Below are 20,936 nucleotides of genomic sequence, written 5' to 3'. Positions count from 1 at the left end.
ATATAAGCATACTTACTGTTAAAAAATAAAAATACATAAACTAAAAAAATTGAGATCCAAAATATATACTGTACAAAAAAAGAAAAAATGAGCCTGAAGAACAGATAGTAATGCAGCAACATCTGTATTTGTCCATGGTTTTAGGCATCATGTTTCGGGCTCAAAGGCACTGTTAGACTGACCCGTCGGCCTCTTTGGGAGAGGTCTGTCTGCTGATCTGCCTCTCCTCCTGCTTCTGGTTGACCCCGAAGCATCTGCATCTGAATATATGGCCTGGGATGAGGCTGAGGGGACCCCTGGCTTTCTCACCTTCTTTTTCCTTCGACTTCTGTGGGAAGATCATATTTCTAAATCAGCTGTCAAGATCTCTTAACCAAAATATGTCTGCCTTAATTTTGTGCTGTTTTACTTTGTTTCTTTAAAAAGAGCAAAACTTTATGTCAGGCATGGTGTGAAACATCCACGCCCCATCTTGTGAGGAGTATTTTCATAAAATAAGCCTTACTTGGTGTCAGTCAGCTCTGGTTCTGTGTCTGTCAGAGTCGGCTCAGAGAGAAACCGAAGTTCTCCAGAAGAACTAACAGCAGCAGATACCTTCAAAAGATGAGTGTAAAAAAATTAATATTCAGGAGGATAAGAAAAGATATGACAACTCCATACAGACCCCTAAACTACCAGGCAAATCCACTCTATGCATTTTTGAGAGAAATTCTTCGAACCAACTCTTTCAAATCCAAAATGCAAAGAAACAAAACATCAGACGTGATTACATTCTTATCATTTTGAGTTATTCTGATCTTTGTGAGCAAGAAATCTTTGGTTTCTCTGCTTCCACAATGAATGACTCGGTTGACGACAGACAGGTAAAACATTTTGCTGAGCAAAAATAGCATGTTCAAATAGTTTAATAATGTTAAAAACCAAATAACAACTATACACATCCTTAAAATATCAAAAAAAGATGTTAATCTGGTGTGGGAGATATATCTACTTAAGAAATGTAAAAACACCATTTCTCAATTTAACCCTAAATTAATTCAAATAAAACATCATGCTAATTTCAGGACAGTTTTGTTACAAAGTGTTCTTACCCTGGTCGGTGTTGACCTCTCAATAGTCCCCTCAGAGAAAGCTGCATGTGTCTCTGCCGACTCCTCAGTGAAGTTGTCTATTACAAAACAAACCAAAAGCACAGATTTAGAGTTCACATGCAAGTAATTCAAACAGAATTAATTTACCACAAGGAAATAAAGTTCACTTACTTTGATCTACTACATAAGAAGCAAGAAAATACCCCTGCAACCCGCTGGGCAGGCGCCCATACCACCAAGTGTCATTGTCTTTGTACAGCACTTGGATGACATCACCCCGACGAATGGTCAGTTCATCTGACCGCATTGCTCTGTAGTCACAGAGGGACATGACCTAGGACAGGAAGACAAAAGTAGGACACTTAGAAAGGACACATAGAGAGCTGGGACAAAACTTTGTTTTACAATGGATCCTTACTACTTGCTGAACAGGTATGGAATCAGTTTCCACATGAAAGCCCGAAGAGATGTGGTCAGAAGGCGTCTGATGCAGAAAACATTACTTCAATCTTTCAGATAATATATGGTGTTTGGCAGACAGGAGTTGACTGAGGTCAGCAAAGAAAGCAGAATGAAGCATTACCGTTTGTAGCCTAAAAGAAGAAGCTCCTTTCAGTCGTTGTCCAACTGGACTGAAGGCCCCTATCATTAAAAGATAAAAACAAGACAGCAAAGTTACACAATTAAATTACTTTAATCGCTTGCAGACAAAGTAAGAAGCTGTGCTGTGTCTCTGTGTACATCCTTTAGAAGTCTACAAACCACAATGCTGGAAGCATTCCCTCTACATTAACTTGTGCAGTTCATTCTCCAAATATAGTTTTTCAAAACATATGATCTTAAATGTCACAAAGCCACAGTAAAGCCAATCAATGATTCAACACAAATTTTTAAAAATTTAATTGACTCACGGTTTTGTGTGTTGAGAGCAGCTTGGGGGATAAGTTGTTCCGCCAAAGAACCAGAGAGCTGCAGCTTGGAGTGTGGCGACAGAAGAGATGGAGGTGGGAGTGAGGCATCTAATCCCATCTGGAAAAAAAATGTTGGACTCATGTTGCATTTAAGAAAACACAGCTCTATACTGATGCCTGAATCCAACTCAAATGAAAACTTTTCATTTTAATAATTTTTTTTTTCCTTTCACTAAAATGAGATAAGTGTAAGCAAGCTTCACAGAAATATAAACCTTGGACGGTAAAGATTTGAACTGATCATTAAAACTAAACATTCAGTCACTTTATACATCAGTGTGAAGTTTTCTTTCTCAAAACAACAAAAATGATTAAAGCCGTTTTTAAAGGAAGAGCTGCTCAAGGTAATGAAACACTCACTGAGCCTGAATCTGATGTGAAGCTCTTTCCTGTGTGACTGACACCCATTTTGTCTGCAAATGATAACCACAGGAAGTTATTCTCCATGGAAACGAAAACAGAACACAAACTTAAGAGAAACTAAAAGTTAAATTAAGGTGATATTCTAAAACACTTATTTTGCCAACATACCTTGATAAGTGAATCCAGATGCTGTAGCCATTTGGTGTTGCTCCTGAAAATGTCATGAAAATACAGTATGCGTTTTTATTTACCTAATTGTTGTATTTAACAACAACATTTTAAATGGACTGGAAATTATTTCAAGTTATATTCATAATTTCTAGAGAATGAGCATTTACCGGTACAAGAACTGAATCCAGACGTTCTTTAACAACCTGCATCCTCATGGCAAGTCTTGCTGTTTGGGCGAACTGATCCAAAGCTGAAGAAGCAGATGGCTCCTGCAGCGCCATGGCGTCGGGAGTGTTTCTGACTGTTCTGGGATCTAAGGAGGCTGATCTGCTTGCTGCTTTGATACTGAGCATCTCCAGCTGGGACACTGTTTAGAACAGAAAGAAAGACGTAGTTATCAGGGTTTTTTTTTTTTTTAATTTCACCAACTGATTAAAATGATTTACAGGTTAATGAGTGATGCTGAAGCTATAGGCAGAGAAAACAAAGATGGCACTTGCTATTTCTTTTAAAATTTTTGTTAAGAATAACAAACCTTTGCGATCATACAAATACACATGCACAGGCTGGCTCTGACCGAAGGCACAGAACGCTACCATGTTCTCGTGAGTGTGGAAAGAGACACCGCTGAGAGCTGTGGGGTAACAGAGCTCAGAGTAGACTGCAACTTGATCACCTGAAAGGAAATTTTTTTTTTTTTAAAAATAAACCAAAAACCTACTGGTTTCATTATTACAACAGAAAAGATTATAAAAGATTATTACAACAGAAAAGATCCTCACCTGTGTCAGTATTCCAGACATATGCCATGCCATCTTCACTGCCGGAAAAAATGAAAGTCCCACATGGGGTGAAAGTGCTATAAATCCTCTCTCTGTAGTTCGTGGCTCCAGTGTATTTCTTCACAGCCAGACTGAAAAAGGGGAATATTTTACACCAAAACATGATATAGCTATTATATGCAACATGGAATGACTCTTTGAAAAAAATAGTTTTTGCCATACTTATTATTTTAGATGCCATTTCTTTACTTACATCCTGAGATCCATCATCCTCAGGACACTGTCTTTGGCATGTATGAGCAGGCATCGCCCATTTGGATGGAGCTGCAGCATGTTGATGGGAACACCACTGAGGTCTTTCTCGTCAATTTTCTGCCACGAGTCAAAAAGAGCATTCTGATTTACAATATATCACTACTCCCCTATATAAATTTCATTTGACAAATCTAAACCATATCATGCTGTCTCATATAATAAAGTGATCTCTTGAACCTTCTCGATACACCAGTGATGACATGGGTGTCGTCGCTGCCTGCTGCCAATTACTGAAGTTTTCCACACAATGATGAGGCCCATGTTGTCTGCAGAGAACATCCTTGTTCCTTTTAACAACAAATATAACAAAAAACCAGTTATAAACACAATATAATTCACTAAACCTTATATGAGAGCCATTATTCTGCATTCATTCTTGTCTCGTGAGTAGCTGTATCTGTGGGTATTCTTCAGGCACTTATGGGGCTAGTCTAAAGGTTTATATTGACATTCTGAACCAGATTAAAACAATGTACTGTACCTTCAGAGTCAAAACAAATTGTGTTGACAAAGCTTTGGTGGCCCTCAAACTCCTGCAGCAACTGGCCATTCAAATCCTCCACATCAAGTCTCCACACTCTTATCAGAGAGTCAAAGCTCCCAGTAACCACCAGGTTTTGGGAGCTGGGATGGTACCGTGTACAGTACACAAAGGACGGATGAGTGAGCACCTTCTGGGCTGTTCCAAGAAGCCTTTCCACATTCCACTCTCTGAGGGATCAGATGGAGCAAATGTTAAAATGGTTTTATAAAGCAGAAAGATATGCTCTAATTTGCGAGTCCAAAGCAAAATCAGAGCAACTAAAAACAGCAACTTGGTGACTGGAATACTTTAAGAGTGATACTTCACACCCCTTGAGGTGCTACAAAAAGCACAAATAAATTCAGTCACCAATAGCTGGAGTCCCCCCTTAGTCACTTGTATGTTATTATAGTTTTCCTTTTATTTTAAATGCAGAAATTTACCTCACAGTTCCATCTGAGGAGGCAGACAACAAGCTACGATCATCTCTGGACCAGCAGAGATCATACACTATTTTTAGATGGCCACTGAAAGCTGCTAACACCTTGCCAGAGGGAATCTCATAAACTGTAAAAAAAAAAAAAAAAATTAACAGGTTAGGATTGTTCTTTATAAATAATGTATTCTTGCATTTCTCCGACATGCAAAGAAGTTGCAGAATGCAGATGCTGTCACAGAACTGTGAATCATTCTGATATACTACACAATGAGTACATTAATTGGCCTGAGATTTCTGCTGAGCATTCAAAGCAGCGTCAGGAGTTTTGCACAGATGAGGCATTGCTTACCTACAACAGGGAAAGCATCCCTGTCAGCACAAGCAGCAGCCAGAATGGTTCCAGCATGAGAAAACAGCACAGTGAAACAGCCCATCTGACCACCACGGAACGCCAAAATGTGCTTGTTAGGTATTCGACAAACCTGCAACAGAGAAGGAAACACAAGCTATTTATTTGGGTAGTACATCTTTAATCAGGACATCCTACACACAAAAATATTTCAAGTTCATTTTTGCTTGCTGCCACGTACAGTTACCCAGATTATACAAAAGTACATGAAAGAAAAAAGATAATTTCAGGGAAATCCATAAAATAAATTCACTTTTATTTTCCACTTCAAAACAAATCATTCCATTCTGACAGTTATGTGCAACTACATTGTTTTATGAGGTATTTTAAATCTTATGCAGGCTTACAGAGGCTAAAATCAAAAAGTTAAAAAAACTGAGGTTTAAACCAGCTTCTTACACTCATAAAATAACCTACAACATGGGTGACATCTACTGACCTGACCAGGCAATCTGCTCCATCTCAACATTGGCTGCTTATTGTCAGGAGGTTGCGTGAGGCTTCTCCTGGTGACCTCGTTCTGCAGCTCACTGTAGGAGGTGCTGCCTCTTTCCTCCTGTAATGCCATCATAGAGCGGATACTGGGGTCCACCTGAGGGGCAAAAAAAAAAGGTTTTACTTCACCACAGAAGCACAAATAAGAGATTTATAAAAAGAGATAAATTCCACTTTTAAGTTGCAATAGAACAGCAACAAACTTACATGTTCAGGAAGTTTAATCCCTTTTACTGTAACAAAAAGGGTAGAGGCGTATTTGGCTCTCGGGTACTTCCGCCACCATTCAAACACTTCCACTGTTTTAGGTTGTCGCTTTGCCCGATGCGGAGGGAAAAATAGCTGGAGACGAAGTTTGCTATCAATATTCAGAACATCATTTGTACCAACAAGCTGAAAAAGAGAGGAAAATGTGAAGTAAGTATTACTGTTGGTGAATGATACAAATACAGACTGCGGTTTTATTTCTAAATGACAACAAAGAAAACTTTACCTTAAGAAACGCCCATGCAATCTTTCTAAACCCCCGTTCATGCTCGTCAACATCTATGTTTGCTCTGGCCTCTTCCATAGACACAAAATCCAGGATCTTTATGAAAACACACAGAAACATTTATTGGAAGGTAAGTTCAATTATGATTAAAGACTTGTTTATGAAAAATGTCTTACTTCAAAGAAGAGTATGACTTTGGGGCTTTCATCCTTTTGTTGAACAAAATAACCAAAACGCTCATTGAAGATGATCTGCTCCTGCCACTCAGGTACGATGGATTTGTTCTTCTTAAAGTCAAAAGGCTGGGTCATGATGGGAAGAATGTGGTCAACTTTCTCTTCTTCATAAAATGAAGAGACATGTCGATGGCTTTAAAACAAAGAAAAGGCATTTCAGTGTCTGATAAAATGAAATATAAACACCAGAAGCATCCACTTAAATCTTAAAATCTTCAGAGACAGCATCTTAATTATTGAGCATTTTAATTTATAAAAGGTTTTAATAGTTTAATTATTTTAGGATACAGGTATCCGAAGAAAAAACTGTCAGGCGCTTAGGGAAGTTATTCTCACCAATCCTCTTTCTTCACATATTGTCCTGTGTTTTCATCAACAACATGGATCTTCACCATGGGATGTGATATCATTAGATGTGTCTTCAGAGGATCTGTTCTATGGATGAAGACTCCCAACACAAGGTTGTCATCAAATGCTGGTTTCTCTGGTGTTTCTGGCTCTGTCTTACTTTCCTCTTTGACCACTAAATTAAAGAATAAAAAATATAAATGTCATCAATACACACTTTTTAAAATCTTTGAATTAATACTCTATAATAAACAAGACTTTAAAACTCAATCACCGTGCTTCTTCTTTTTCTTTTTCTTTTTCCCCCTGGACTCTGTTTCATTTTCTACATCAGCCTCCAGGGCTACGTCTTCATCGTGATCCCTGACATCATTGAGAAAAGAAAAAGAAATTATTTCAAGATACTGTGAACTTATATTGAAACATTGTTTAAAACAAATTTAATATTATAGAAACAACAATACGCACCCTGCATCTGACTCTGTGGTTACAGATTTGAGCTTCTTCTTTTTCTTCTTCCCTATGTCATTATTTAAGGTAACATTTTGTGAAATTACACTTTCATCTTCCTCCTTGGCCCTTGTTTTCTTTAGAGTCCTCTCTTCTTCCTGCGCTATCTGCTGTTGGTATTCATGCAGGAGCTTATCTTCTGAATCTTCAATCTGGCTCTCAGCTGTAGCCTCTGTGTTTCCTTTGCTTTTTCCTTTCTTGCTTCTCCGTTTTGGCTCCTTTACACTACCAGAATCATCTTGATACAAAACAATTTCAGATTTAGAAGAATCTGCATTGTCTTGGCAGTACCCTGAAATACCCTCAGGTACAGAGAGCGAGGGAAGATCTCTTTTGCTTTTCCTCTTAGATTTTGATGATTTGATTTCCTCTTCATTTTTGCTGTTGTTGTTATTAACCTTTTCTGCTACCTCCCTCTCTCTCCTTTGATTCTTGGTGTAACGGGGGCTGCCTTGCTCAGGGTCATATGTGTTCTGCAGGATGGTCTCATCATCTTCTGTGTCCTTCTCAAGGTTGAAATTCTTCTTCAGATTTTGAAGCTAAAAAGAAAGAAAGAGAGCACAGAGATGACAACAGACACTGTATCTTGTCCACTAAAAAAGATTTAACATACTTGGTTTGGTTTCAATCTACTATAAGTATATTTTACAGAAGGGGAATGAAAGACTAATATGCTGTTCTGACTAGCTACAGAATGCAAGTTTAACATCTGAAAAACACATTTAAGACATTTTCTGTGTGTTTTTGCCAGCATCGTCCAGCATTTTTCATTTCATTTTCATTTCATTACATGTACAACTTTTAGATCTCATACCCACCCATTAATTATGAACAGTACATAAACACATACCACAATAGTTTCCTTTGTTTCTTTATTTTTCTTCTTGGACTTTTTCTTATCCGATTCAGTGTATTTCTTGAAAACCTCATTAAATCTTTCCCGAGTGCTTGCCCGCTCTTCACTCTGACCTGGAAAAGATCACATCAATGCTATTTGTTGAGATGGTGGTGACATCAGCTGATGACAGTCGTGACCCTGGGGCCACCAACTCTGGCCTTTGAGAGCTACCATCCTGCAAGTTTTAGTGTTTCCTTAGTACAATAAATTTGATCCAAACTGAGATGTTTCCCAACAACTTGTCATCTTCTGCACCTGTCTGTTAATGAGCCATTGATTTTGACGAGATTTTAACATTTGACATTGACAAGACGTCCTCTAGTTAATTATTATTGTTTACTTCAATGTTGAATTTCCCTTTGAGGATTAATAAAGTATTTCTCATTTAATTTCATTTAATTTTTCATTTCATTTCATTCATGTCATTTGGGTCAGGTGTGTTGCAGCAGGGAAACACAATAAAACCTGCAGGATGGTAGCTCTTGGGGATTGGAGTTGGTGACCCCTGGTGTGACCACTTTTGCAAACAAAGTAAATGCTCCACCATTAATGAAGTGAAAGACGGCTGGGAACTCACCTGTTGGCATTTTCAGGCACCGTAATGTTTCCCATCCTTAGTAGAAAAGAAGAATAATCCACAGAGAAGGACTCTCATTCTAAAAGTACATAACAAAAGTTATGTTTCTCTTTGACATTGTATTTTCTACCGAACACTAAAACACCGAAAGAAAGACGCTTCATGTTTCATATTAAAGCTACTCCAATAATTCATAAATGGTGGATGAAAACGTAATATTGTAAAGCTAACACATAACCACAGTCGTAAGCTGCTTCAACAGCTAGTTTGCTAAGTGCTAAGAGTAGCTAACTGGCTTTGGTAACTTAATGTCCTTATGCAGAAATATTTGGGTTATTCAGCAAATACTCTGAGCTTTAAAATAAACTCAACTTCAGAAACAACTATTTTTTAAAAAACAATTTAGCTCTGGGTAACTGATTTATTTACCCGGCAGAGTCCGTATTGTCCTCCAATAACACTCACGACGCTTTCGATGGTTTCCAAGTCAACAAGGGTGAAAAATGAGGGCGGAGCGTGACGACCTATTAGTGACGTAGATAAACAAACAGCACATTACCAATGAAATACTAGGAGAAGAATACGTAATTACGCAATGTACGTGTTTACGCAAAGTGCGTAACTATCTAAAATGGCGCTGCGTTTAAAAACAAACGAGTAATCGGATTTTTTGTGTCCCATTAAAATGAAAAATAAAATCAAAGATAACACGAGAAAAGAAATAATGCACTCGAAATAGCAAGCAAGGGGACGAAATATCAGTTTGCCAGTCAGCTCATGTATGAATTTAGACAAAATGAAGTAAAAGTTCTGCTGTCAAATGTGCAATATTTGAGTATTAAAACGATGTTAAAACGAATAAAAAAATAATAATTTTCACAAAATTGGCAACCAGGCAGGTTAACCTTTTTTGCTTAGTCTTCCCTTCTTTTATTAATATCGTTCATCTGTAACTGTCTTATGTGGATATTTCATCAAGCTGCAAAGATGATTATTTTCCATTACTGTAGAGAAGACCAATTCATACATCAATTTCCATAAACAGGGGAATCGCCTTTGTGAACTAAGAAATATGGACCAAATGCACAGTGGATACTCAGCAGTGTATCAATCTAACTCTCTATCTATAGCCTATCTATATATCTATCTTTTAAGCTGAATATCTAATAACTTGTTACAACTTCCAGTATGAATAATTTACATATTATATCCAAGACCGGATTATCTAATGGGCATTATGGGCAAAGGCCCAGGGGCCCACACCCACTTGGGGCCCATGTTTAGCCCATGTAGGGCAAACACCAGCAGTTTGGACATGAAACCAAATGTACATAAATAGTTACACCACAATGTCTAGTGCATTATTATTGGTACCATCGGCTGAGAGATGTTAGAAATGTCATTTCATAGAGAATCATTCACAATTTTCATAATGTTGTAGTGGGGAAGGGACCCACAGGAACACTGTGGACACAAGGGCCTGTGCACTTTTAATCCGGCTCTGATTATATCTATATTATGAATTTGTGCTGCGGAGCTGTTGGTGCGGAGCAGTACGTCCTGTACGTCACGTGACTTACCTTCAGGCGTGTCCTTTGCAGGTTGCGTGAAACAAGCAAGTGTCATAAACTCTTGTGTAAGATGCAGTTATGGCTTCGGGTTTTTGCGACAATTGCTCTCGATTGCTCAGAGAGTTTGCCGCTCGTTTGAGGAGATTTTGGGGAGAGTTAGAGCTTAAAGTAAGAGAAATTTTTAGAGAAATTATAGGGTGCAACTGTTTTACACCTGAGAGGATGACGGCTCGCGATTTGTCGTCATTATATCGCGTATATGGTAGGAATTTAGATGTTATAAATTTCCCCCTTTTTACAGCATCAATAGTTGAAAAACTATTTGTGTTGATTGAAAAACAGAATATGTAGTATTTCATAAATAAATTTTGCTCCTTTTACAGACGATGAAACTCAGCTTCTCAGTCAAGGAGGCCTCCAAGCACTCCGCAGACTCTCAGCTTCACAAAACACTGATATGCAGATGGCTGCAGCCATGTATTATTTACACATCAGTCATCACCGTGAGTAAAGGACTATGTGTGTTTAATAATCTTTATATGAACAACAACATTTAAGAGGAGCGGCACATAAAATGGGAATGTTTGCGCTTTACTCACTGAGGAGCGATAAGTGACCTAACGGGTAAAACCAGTAGACAATCATGCAAATTCCCAACCGTTTTTTTCTGCTTTCACAGCTAAAACACTAATAAAAATATTCATATGTCAATAGAAGTATACCTTTATATTATTTAAGTATAGACAGAGGTCGATTTTGATTTGCCTAGTTGCTAAACTTGATGGGGAAAAACAAGCAGTCTCATGTGTAGTTCAATATTTCCACATTATTCAAATCAATATAATGATCAGCTCAGTGCAGATCATGCAGTGGTATCTAAAATACTTCATAGGAACAGATGAAAGCTTGCTTGCTTAGCTGTTGTTAGGGCACAGGACATATATTTCTTTTCCTCATAACTCAATACATTATGTAGATCTATTGCATATTATCTTTGGCCTCATTGGTACTTTTTTTAAAAACCACGTTCAGTCATTAATTTACCCACCTCCCCCCTTTTTTCCTATTTTGATTGTATGTTACAGTGAAATCTTCCTTACCATGTGCCTTTATGGAACCAGTGATGGCCTTGCTTTTATCCGGTGACCTGGATGTACAAAAGACTATTTCTCTTGCCCTGGTCAATATGCTAGTAAAGAATAATGGTAAGATGCAAGTATGTTGTGGTATCTAGAATACAAAAACCTGTTTATTCTCATATCAGGAACCTTTTCAGGCTTTCACTTGTTTTACTTTGAGTAATAAAGGACCATAATTACTGTCTTTGAAATATAATTTTCAGTCTGTAAAGAGCTGATGATTGAAATGGGGATGCTGGTGCCCATTCTGGAGATGTTCAAGTCTGGAGATTCTACAGCTCAGTGTCATTCTTGTGCCTGTGTTGCCATGTTGGCATCCTCAGGTTAGGAGAGCTTTAATGTTTTCAAGTGCTCAAAATAAATGTATTCTTTACAGAACTATGTGCACACAGAAAATCAAACAATGTTATGTTATCATGCATACTGTCACTCAAACATGATGGTGTTAAAAAAAAAAAGGGAAGGTCTGCATGCAGTTCAGTCCAGTTGATAATGTCTTTATTTGTTTATTTGTTTTTGGGGGTTTTTTTCAGAATCAAATACAGATGCTCTCTTGATGGATGGAATCATACCACTTTTGGCTTTGGCAAAAAACTACGATCCAAAAGTACAACAGAATGCAACGTGGGCTCTGTTGCATCTCACACAGTCAGGTAAGGACACATTTTAAAAAAGCTGCTTTCTCAGATTTCCTTTCATTGCTCCCTGAATAAAGTTTCTGTTCTTCTCTTAGACTGGTCAGCGAGGATTCTTTGTCAAGCAGGAGCCATTCCTGTTTTTGTTCTGCTGCTGCAGTCTGCAGATTCAGAGGTTCAGTTTTACAGCTGCACTGCATTGTGCAAGATTGCTGCTCTCCAGGAGCATCACCAGAAGTTGCTCAGCATTGGGGCTCAGTACTTATCAAAGTCTCTTTTGACCCTCATGTCTTCTCCAGTGCAGAAGGTGAATGTGAATTTAAATGCGTAATAACTGAGTTTGAATGTAACTTTGCGGCTCTTCTGTGATTATTATTCTTTTTTCAGAATTCAGCCCAAGCCTGCAGATGCCTGCAAACTCTTTTAAAGAATGGTAATTTAAACAACAATAATTAAATAAAACAAGAAGATCTTCATACAACACATGTTGTGGATGCTATTTTTTCATTTGTACATGTAGTTCTCATCCATGAACAGCTGATGGAGCTCAACTGTGTGTTGCCTCTTAAGGCACTGCTGAAAACTGCCACTCCTGTGTGGATAGAGTCCGCCCTAACCCTGTTGTCATCGCTGACGACACAACCTTCCAACAAGGTATGAGTCCCTACTCACAAGAATCGTTATGATGACAAAGCTGAGAACTATCTCTGATGCGTTATCACTACAAAATGGTTTAATCAAATTTCTGGTTTTTCTTATAGCAGTAATTATTAAACATGATCATGCTGACTGTGTAGACTCCACTGATTTGATTCTAGGATATTCTAGTGAGTGAAGGATTTCTGGAAGAAATCAGTCAGCTGCTTCATCGTCCAAGATCCAGCTCTGTTACTATCAAACACAGCTGCATGATAATCACAGACCTCTGTGGTTCCCGCGTGGGTGAGCAGGTACACAGATTCTGCAATCAGATCCGTTGGGGTCAAATATCTGATTTATGTGTGCATCATGTCTGTTATTGATACAATCCATCGACGTTATCTGTAGGCCATGGTGGACAGTCTGTGCTTATTGGGACTTCTCGGGGCGTTTCTGTCTCCATCCCTGTCAGATGAGACATTGTTGTGTCTGACATCATGCTTGCATCACCTGATGAGCTATGGTAGGTGACCTGGACTTTTTTACTTTTTTATTGGTTTTTTTTTTTGTTTAAAGTTTCTTTTTTCTCTTTGCTATTTCAGATCTTCTTAGGACAAAGATCTCCACATCAGTAACCCCAGAACATGTCTATAAACTGGTGGAGCTGTCTGAACAGACTAGAAGTTCCCAGTTGTCGTACAACTGTGCATCTATCATTGGCAAACTTGAAATGAGCGGTAAATTTCTTTGATGTTAAAATAAGGAACAGCTTTTTTGTTTTTGTTTTATTCAGTGTTTTTTGGTTTTATCGGGCTATTTAACTATGATGGTTTGTTCTTACTCTGCACAGAGACGCTCACCCAGTTGCTGAAGCCTCACTTTAAAACTATGTCGAGGTATTTGTTGCTATTCCTCAAAAACAGGGATGTTAAATTCCAGCAGCTTGGCGTGGCTACCATCGCCGTGCTAAAGAAGGGTTTGTATTTGATATTGATTCATATATGTGGAAACTTAAGTACTATAAGCACTGTATGAATTGTATTATACATTAGCAACCCCTAGGAATTTTCTAAAATTAATCAGGCCATGTAATGCAGGGGTATTAATCTCTGTTTTGTTCCCTTTTCACTGTAGATGGAGACTTTTCATCACTGCTGAGAAACAGCGAACTGGAAGCTGAGATCTGGAAGGTGCATTCACAGACAGAAGAAACCAGACAGCTGCTGGAAATGATTCAGCCTCCCTCTTCATCTTCACCTAACCCCTAACTTACTCAGCACTTAGTAGTGCTTATATTCAATCATTGTTTGACAAAAAACATTTTTTTTAACCATTTATCTTATTTTTTCTTTTGCTTTTATATAGCTATTGTTTTATACTTCCATGTGACAATTAACTGAAAGACATCAAAAATGTGGCATTGTATCAATTTTAATCAGATATGGCACATATATTAACCCCTGTAACATGCTAACATGTGATAGTCGTAAGCAGTACTTAAGCTAGAAGATCAAATCTTAAATATCAGTCACATTTTTTTAAATGTTTTCTATTATAATAAACCTGCATAAACTACAGACCTAAGACTTTGCCTTGTGAAATGATTGCACAATATCAAAGCAACAGTCAGTGCAAGAAATGCTTTGTACTTTGTATCCTCTAAAACCACACACACGCAAAAATCAAAGCAAAAGTCTTTGGAAGCTATATTCCTGCAGCAGCTTTGATCAAGTACTTGATTGCTATAGTTTCCAAGATTAAGATCAGAATGCAGCGAGTCTTATCCCACTAGCACGCTGAGCTCTGCTCTTGGCGAAAAAAATGCAACTTGGACCTATTCTATTTCCACAGTGGCAAAAATGTGAGGAAGAAAAAGTGCATGGGGAGCAGAAGATCTCAGCAACAAGCAGAAAGCACTGGACATGATGTGATAGAATGGCTATTTCTAGTACTTCACAGAGGCAACAATCTCCATAACAAAGCACTAACTAGGTCTACAGCACTTTCGGATAGACAAGATTAGATCAGAACCCTGATGTACTAAGGAGATTAATATGTAGCTTCTACTATTTGTGCCAGTCATTCTACACAGAAAAGTGATGCTGACGTCCTCACTGGGAGGCAAGGCATTAGTTTTACATGCTCTTACAAGGTGCTGAGGGGCAGCAAAAAGAGTGTGCTGCAGTAATTCCTGTTTCAGAGAAATGGCAGCTCTCCAGCGCAGTCTTTGAATGGAGGACCACTCCGCAGTTGCTCAGATGACTTCTAAACAATGCAACACAGAGAGTCAAAACACATGAACAATTTTCAGGGCTAGAGGCAGGAAGACAGGAACAGAACATGCACAAGCATAGCTGCATCCTCTGTTTAAGGGTTGGCACCCATATCACCAAATTGAGAAACTAATTCACTGACTACAAAACAAGATTTTCAAACTGCCTTATGGAAATTAGCTTATCTTCATTATCATGGGTTGGTTTCCAGGCTGATGGCACAATTATATTCATAATGAATGAATGAATGAGTCTGATTGTGTGCAGATTGACATAATCATTATTGCCACATAAATGGGTCACTAGGTTAATTACATGCTTTCCAAACCCAAAATATTGCAGAATTAGACTGTTGGAGTTCTACCCCGAGGACATGCTTCCTTCAGAGACGTTTCTCACCTGCTCGTTGGTGGGTTTGGATTTCCTCCAGACCAGTCAGTGCTCTGAGAGACTTGCGTTCTTTAAAGGCCACAACAGGTACCACGTCCTCGTCGTTTTTCAGCCCCAGCTGTGTGGTTTTACTCCCCGATGGCAGCTTGACAGCGTCTCCTATCGTCCCATTGAGCACAGGCAGTGTGTTTTCTTTTGGTCCTCCTTCATTTGGGAGCATCCTTGCTGGTACAGTGTTCTTTGGATCAAAAAGATTAATCATTTTAGTCAAGGACAATCTCTGTGCCTTTTATTAGCTGATACTGACTGTGAGTCATAAGAGACCCGAGGCGGTGTACTGTTTTCAAAAACTAAGCACTAAAACTCACCGTATCTGGAGAATCTGTCCTTCTGGTCCTCCGCATGATCTCCTCAAGTCGCTGGAAAAGAGGACTGCTTTGTGAAAACAGTCTTTCAAAGAACAGGACAGAACTTTTGATGTTAATGCTCTTCATGCATTTAGATGGACACAAATCTTACAAACCTTTTTTCTCGCCTGACGCGCTGCCTCCTCTTTCTGTGCAACTATCTCTCGCTCTTGCTTCAGTTGCTCTGCTTGTGCCCTTTCTTTGGCTAATTCCTCCTCTCTCTGCATAAAACATGGACAAAGATTGCTTAGAGAGAATCTTAACACAGCTGTGCAAGAAAAACATTTTTACAATATCAATGCATTATAGACATGTGTAGTGTTCACCTGTTTCTGCAGAAGGGCGGCTTCCCTCATAGCCTGAGCTCTCTCTTCTTCGGCTCGTCTTTGCTCCTCTTCCTCTCGTTTCATCTTCTCCTCTATGAGGCGCTGAGCCTCGGCCTCCTGTCGAGCACGCTCCTCTGCCCTCCTGCGCTCCAGTTCCTCACGGCTTCGCCTGGAAACAAATTGTAAGACAAAAGTCTTTTAATAAGCCTGCTGCTGCAGCGTTTCTGCCTTGTAGGTGGATGTTGTACCTTTCAGCCTCCTCCCTTTGCAAGCGCTCCTGCTCCTCTTTCTCTCGTTGCAGTCGAGCCTCTCTCCGCTTTTCAGCAAGAAGACGCAAGGCCTCCCCTGGGTCTGAAGTCCCGGCTGAGGGCCGGAGTATGATCTCAGCAGGCTGGGGGGCTGAATAAGGATGCGTTTTGGAAGGGCCTTAAAAGAGAAAACGTGTGCATCAGTAAATAATTAAAACAGAGTTTTGTGTTATAAGCATTTTGCTTGCTTACTTCCATCTCCTTCTGTCCTGATTAAAGCCCTTCTTTGTGCAAGTCTCTCAGGCAGGTTCGAACATGGAGTCTCTGGTGGATTTTCTGTTTTCATTTTCTCCTGTTCATCTTTATTGGGTCTCTTAACAGGCCTTGTGTTACCAGGAGAGAGAGCAGCGCCGCAAACGGCAGCGTCTTCCTCGGGAAGAGATGGGAGTTCAAGCAGCATGGGGGTTGGATGTTTGCTGACTGATCTTCGGGGACTCCTTCAAGATCCAGCAGAGGAGAACAGATGCCCTACTTCCTTTACATCATTGTCATTGTGTATGAATGAATCCACATTGTCGGCATTTTACCTACCGTTCGGGTGAAGAGGAGGCGGTTTTGCTTTGTGTGCCTGTGGCCGGTTTAACACTGGCGTTAAGAGAAGATGATCTCTTGTCTGAGCTGCTGTATGACTTCTTCTGACTTGTATTTTGTTGTCTTGCTGCTCTGATCTAAATAAAAAATGAAAACGTTTATTTAGCAATATTAACATTTTTAACAGGAAAAGATAATCCCAAACAAACAAAAACATTTACCTGAGCCGCACTGACGCTTCTCTGCTGGCTGTTTCTGGAATATGGGGATGCAGATGATACCCTGTGGTGGACTAAACCAGAGAGGTGCTGGGGTTTGTGATTGGTGGTATTCATGCAATGGTATGAAACTGCACGGCGGCATATGTGGACAACTGAGGCCGTGTTTTGTATCATGATCATGGTACAAAAAGGGTGATAATGAAAATTGATGGGAACATGACACAGTATGCAGGAGAGGGAAAGTAGTTATTAGAAAGCTTGGAAAAAAGAGTTGCTGTAGCAAAGTAAACCAGTGAGCTCTTTCTGCTGTTAGAGAGGTGAGTACCTTCTCCTCCTGACTGACAACCAGCACTCTTGCTCCTGGCCAGATAAGAGCATGTGGGGGTAAGGAGGCGACTGACCAGATTCTTCTCCCATGTTGTCAGAGGCAAGCGACGTGGAGCTAACGTATTGATCAGTGTAAAGTTTTAAGTGCAGCAAAAGCAAAAGATAAGGCATGCCAAGAATCATTGTGTTACATGATATTTTACAAAGAACAGATATTGGACGTGGATTGTTAAGACAGACTTGTGTTAAAAGAGAGGAAGAAAAAGAAAGCACGTGTAGTCTCACCGTATTTGGTGGGCTTCCTTCCTCTTGGGTTTTGGTTGAGGTGCTGTTGGGCTTTTTGGCTTTTCTCCAGCGTCCTGCGCACTACAGATTCATACCGCTCCTTTGTTCAAAGAAAACACACCGCTGAGTTTTTATTGCTCGGTCCAAATGCAGGGATTGAGAAGTTACATAATCCACCATCAGAACTCACCTTCTCTTCTCTCAACCTCTGCTTGCGTTTCTCCTCCACAGCTGCACGCCTCCTCTCCTCTTTGAGCCTTTGCTCCAGAAGTTTTTTCTTGCGATCCTGAAGTTGTTGTTCGTAGTAACGCTTGGCCCGCTGTTCCCTCTCCAACCTGCTCAGTTCCCGAGAGACTATGGGCGAAAGAAGCAGTGCAATTAGATGAGTATACTATTATGTTCTTATCATTAGAATGGGAGGACAGTGTACTACGGGGTCACCACCATTGAAGTTAACTTACCAAGTAGCCTCTGTTGCTCCTCTCTCCTTTCCCGTGCTGCTTTCAGCCTTTCATCAACATTTAGTCCATTACTTGCTTCAATAAGAAAGTACAGTAGAAAATTTTAATGAAGATAAATAAAAAAATGATGGCAGTTTTTTTTTAAGAGACTGTCAGAAGTCCTGCTAATGTGAAAGCTGTTTAAAAACAAGCATGGTCCCAAATCCACTAACCTGCAGTGACCCGTGGAGTAACCGAGTTGCAGATTGTGACAAACTTGTTGACAGAACAGGCTGATTTCTTTGTTTGTAAATTTGATTTGATATGAGAGCCATTTTCTGTAAGTGAAGAAAAAAAATCTTGCTTCAGTGAAACCAGTGGAGAGAAAAAAAAGTCTTTACAAGCTTCCCCGTACAGTGGATGTTTTGGACAAGTTGGCCTTAGGGCCGTTTCTAAATGAAAGGGCCATTAATAAACTGGCTGCGTAGAAGTGACTAGCACCTGACAAGTTGCCATGGACATGACAGAAACAAGCAAAAGGCAAAAGTCCTGCTATGGATGACCCACATTAAGAAATAAATCACACAAATAGGTAACTTTAAGGTTAAACAGTATCACAATGCTGTTTATTCTATATATGTTATATAATTTGTGTTGAATATCGCATGATTTCTTATGTTTGTGATATAAGTGTGCAATCACAAAAGCTTCCTCAAAATGAATATTTGCAGTATGAGCTAATCCTGCTTCATATTGATAAAATGATCCCACATTTGTCTGTATTTCTGTTCAATCTAGATTGTCTTGAAAGGCTTGTTTTCATCACAATCTATACTAATGCCTTGTTTAAGAAAATAACAGATTAAATGTACCAACCTCCTGCTCTCTGAGATCTGTTTCCGACTCTTTGGCTGGCAATGGTACGTGTAGAAAGTGGTCCCTGTGATGGAGGGATGACACTCTGTTTCTTCTGCACGGCCATGCTAGGTATTAAGCCTGGCATACCAATGCTCTCTCTGAAACCCCCCTCTCGCTTTTCTCTCCTCCTCCTCTTTTGAATTTCTATTTCAAGATGCCGTCAGGTCCTCGCTGGGGTGGGCTGTGCAGGAAACTGCCTCCTTCATCAGCTGTTTGTCCATCTGTGCCTCTCAAATAAATGGAAAGAAAGGCAGGATGATGCGCATCATGTCATGCCCCTTTAGCAGGGTTGGAATGTTTTCTTTTTCTTAGCTAGTGCTGCCTACATAGGAAATTTCCTCTGTCTCTTTTAGGATTGTCAAGGTCTGGAGAGATACTGAACCTCACTTAGTCTTATCTATAAAAAGGCTACTCCCTCTTTAAAGATTTTACCCTTGTGAGCTGCTCTGCTTTACTTTCACATAATGTAGCTGTGTCACTTTAATTCCCCCACCACACTGCCTGCCTCCGAATGCTGGATGGAAGCAGGCAGGGGGATCCAGCATTTCCTGGAGACAGACAAAAAAAATAAAAGAAAAGGAAGCTGAGCCCAGTGGCTGTCCGCATTAATTATTACCATGACAACAGTGGTATAATGTTCAGTGGCATACATTACTTGGACATTTACTCACCGTGATACAGTGCTGAGTATACTGTGGATGAGGCAAGAATATTTTACCCACAATTCTCTTTTAATGAGTGTAATGCATGGACCACTAGATGGAGGTCTTTCTTTACATAGAGGAAACCTAAGTCAGATTTTTATTCTCAGCCATATTAAACTTCAGTGTTGTCACTTGGCACACAAATGGAGTCATTAGACAGTGGCAATAATGACCTTGAAGATCTTTAAAGATGAAAATTCATCATCCATTTTTTTTATTTTAATCATGAAAGGCTGATGTCATGTTAAAAATTTCCTCTTAATTCCAAAATATTCATAGTTGGTGTTGATATTTGAAATTTTCTTTCTTAAATTATGTTTTCTTATTAATGCTGCAAGTTTCCCTTTATTGCTTTTGTAAGTTTGAGATTAACAATGCGAGAATATAATTTCACTGTTATACAAGACTTATTTTAACTTTTTGTTATGTTTAAGCTGTTTATAAACTACATACTTTTTGCATATTTATATAATAGAAAGTCAGTATATAATTAACATTATTTCAGTAAGTCAAAGTCGAAGTCACCCAATGTGTCACAAAAGCAGTGGAGATGTGGACCCAATTGCAGAGATGAGGGAAGCCAGTATGCAGAACTCAGACAGATTTATTCTGGGACAAGATCAGGGCAAAACTAACAAAACGAACAAATGAACCAACAAACACAACTGAAACAGAGGGGTATAAATACACTGGAACAAAACGAGACACAGGTGAAACCAATGAACAGGAAATCAATGAAGCTAAACAAGAACCAAGAGAACTAAACTACAAAAAAAAAACTACAAAATAAAACAGGAAACCAGAAACTAAGGCACTGAACAAAACCACATCATGACACAATGTGACACATTTACAGATTCTATTAATAACTTGCATCTATTGAGAGGATTTTTCTTGAACATGATTAAAGATTTAGGTCAAACTGCAGTGACTCACAACATTTCTACAACATGCACATTGTTTTCATTTTGCGGCAATAGATTTGCACACGACAGTGGATGCTAGATGTGTGTGTGTGTGTGTGTGTGTGTGTGTGTGTGTGTGTGTGTGTGTGTGTGTGTGTGTGTGTGTGTGTGTATTGGACTATCCAATACCTTGCTCTGCAACATGTATTTAACTTATATCAAACTGCATTGCTTTAGTCTAACTGAACACATAACTTAATTACAGGCTTGAAACAAAAAGTTCTCACTATACACAC

At 39.2% G+C, this 20,936-nt stretch overlaps 3 protein-coding genes across 3 annotated transcripts; 1 reads left to right on the top strand and 2 right to left on the bottom strand.

The window, feature by feature from the left end:
• Positions 1–147: 147 nt before the first annotated feature.
• On the bottom strand, positions 148–9,099 carry ahi1 (Abelson helper integration site 1; the record flags this gene model as incomplete). The annotated part of the gene is made up of 27 exons (XM_079261641.1): positions 9,051–9,099; positions 8,622–8,700; positions 7,997–8,115; positions 7,105–7,685; positions 6,911–6,999; positions 6,625–6,811; positions 6,229–6,421; positions 6,053–6,148; positions 5,767–5,952; positions 5,504–5,656; positions 5,005–5,137; positions 4,660–4,783; positions 4,175–4,404; positions 3,871–3,980; positions 3,632–3,750; positions 3,379–3,509; positions 3,132–3,272; positions 2,764–2,963; positions 2,594–2,636; positions 2,423–2,475; positions 2,003–2,120; positions 1,675–1,733; positions 1,510–1,575; positions 1,263–1,425; positions 1,092–1,168; positions 506–594; positions 148–328 (listed from the first exon to the last, which is right to left on the bottom strand). Exons 2-27 carry the CDS (start codon positions 8,629–8,631, stop codon positions 148–150), a joined length of 3,651 nt encoding a protein of 1,216 aa, XP_079117767.1. The 5' UTR covers positions 8,632–8,700; positions 9,051–9,099.
• Positions 9,100–10,270: 1,171 nt separating this feature from the next.
• On the top strand, positions 10,271–13,873 carry LOC306772973 (uncharacterized protein; the record flags this gene model as incomplete). Its single annotated transcript, XM_079262645.1, has 13 exons — positions 10,271–10,454; positions 10,576–10,695; positions 11,278–11,397; positions 11,535–11,654; positions 11,865–11,984; positions 12,065–12,273; positions 12,354–12,399; positions 12,487–12,620; positions 12,785–12,916; positions 13,014–13,128; positions 13,208–13,342; positions 13,456–13,581; positions 13,740–13,873. The coding sequence occupies 13 exons, from the start codon at positions 10,271–10,273 to the stop codon at positions 13,871–13,873; spliced, it is 1,695 nt and encodes a 564-aa protein (XP_079118771.1).
• A 986-nt stretch (positions 13,874–14,859) lies between these two features.
• map7a (microtubule-associated protein 7a) lies at positions 14,860–19,125 on the bottom strand (the record flags this gene model as incomplete). Its single annotated transcript, XM_079261639.1, has 14 exons — positions 18,990–19,125; positions 18,135–18,209; positions 17,864–18,027; positions 17,674–17,773; positions 17,387–17,503; positions 17,062–17,213; positions 16,841–16,977; positions 16,502–16,746; positions 16,250–16,427; positions 16,002–16,170; positions 15,792–15,896; positions 15,637–15,687; positions 15,278–15,506; positions 14,860–14,870 (listed from the first exon to the last, which is right to left on the bottom strand). The coding sequence occupies exons 1-14, from the start codon at positions 19,114–19,116 to the stop codon at positions 14,860–14,862; spliced, it is 1,860 nt and encodes a 619-aa protein (XP_079117765.1). The 5' UTR covers positions 19,117–19,125.
• Between the last annotated feature and the right edge of the window lie 1,811 nt (positions 19,126–20,936).

Source organism: Telmatherina bonti (assembly GCF_933228915.1).
Source record: "Telmatherina bonti genome assembly, chromosome: 22".
NCBI classification, from domain to species: Eukaryota; Metazoa; Chordata; class Actinopteri; order Atheriniformes; family Telmatherinidae; genus Telmatherina; species Telmatherina bonti.
The sequence above is the reverse complement of the archived record's forward strand: the minus strand, read 5'-3'. Positions and strand labels throughout refer to the sequence as shown.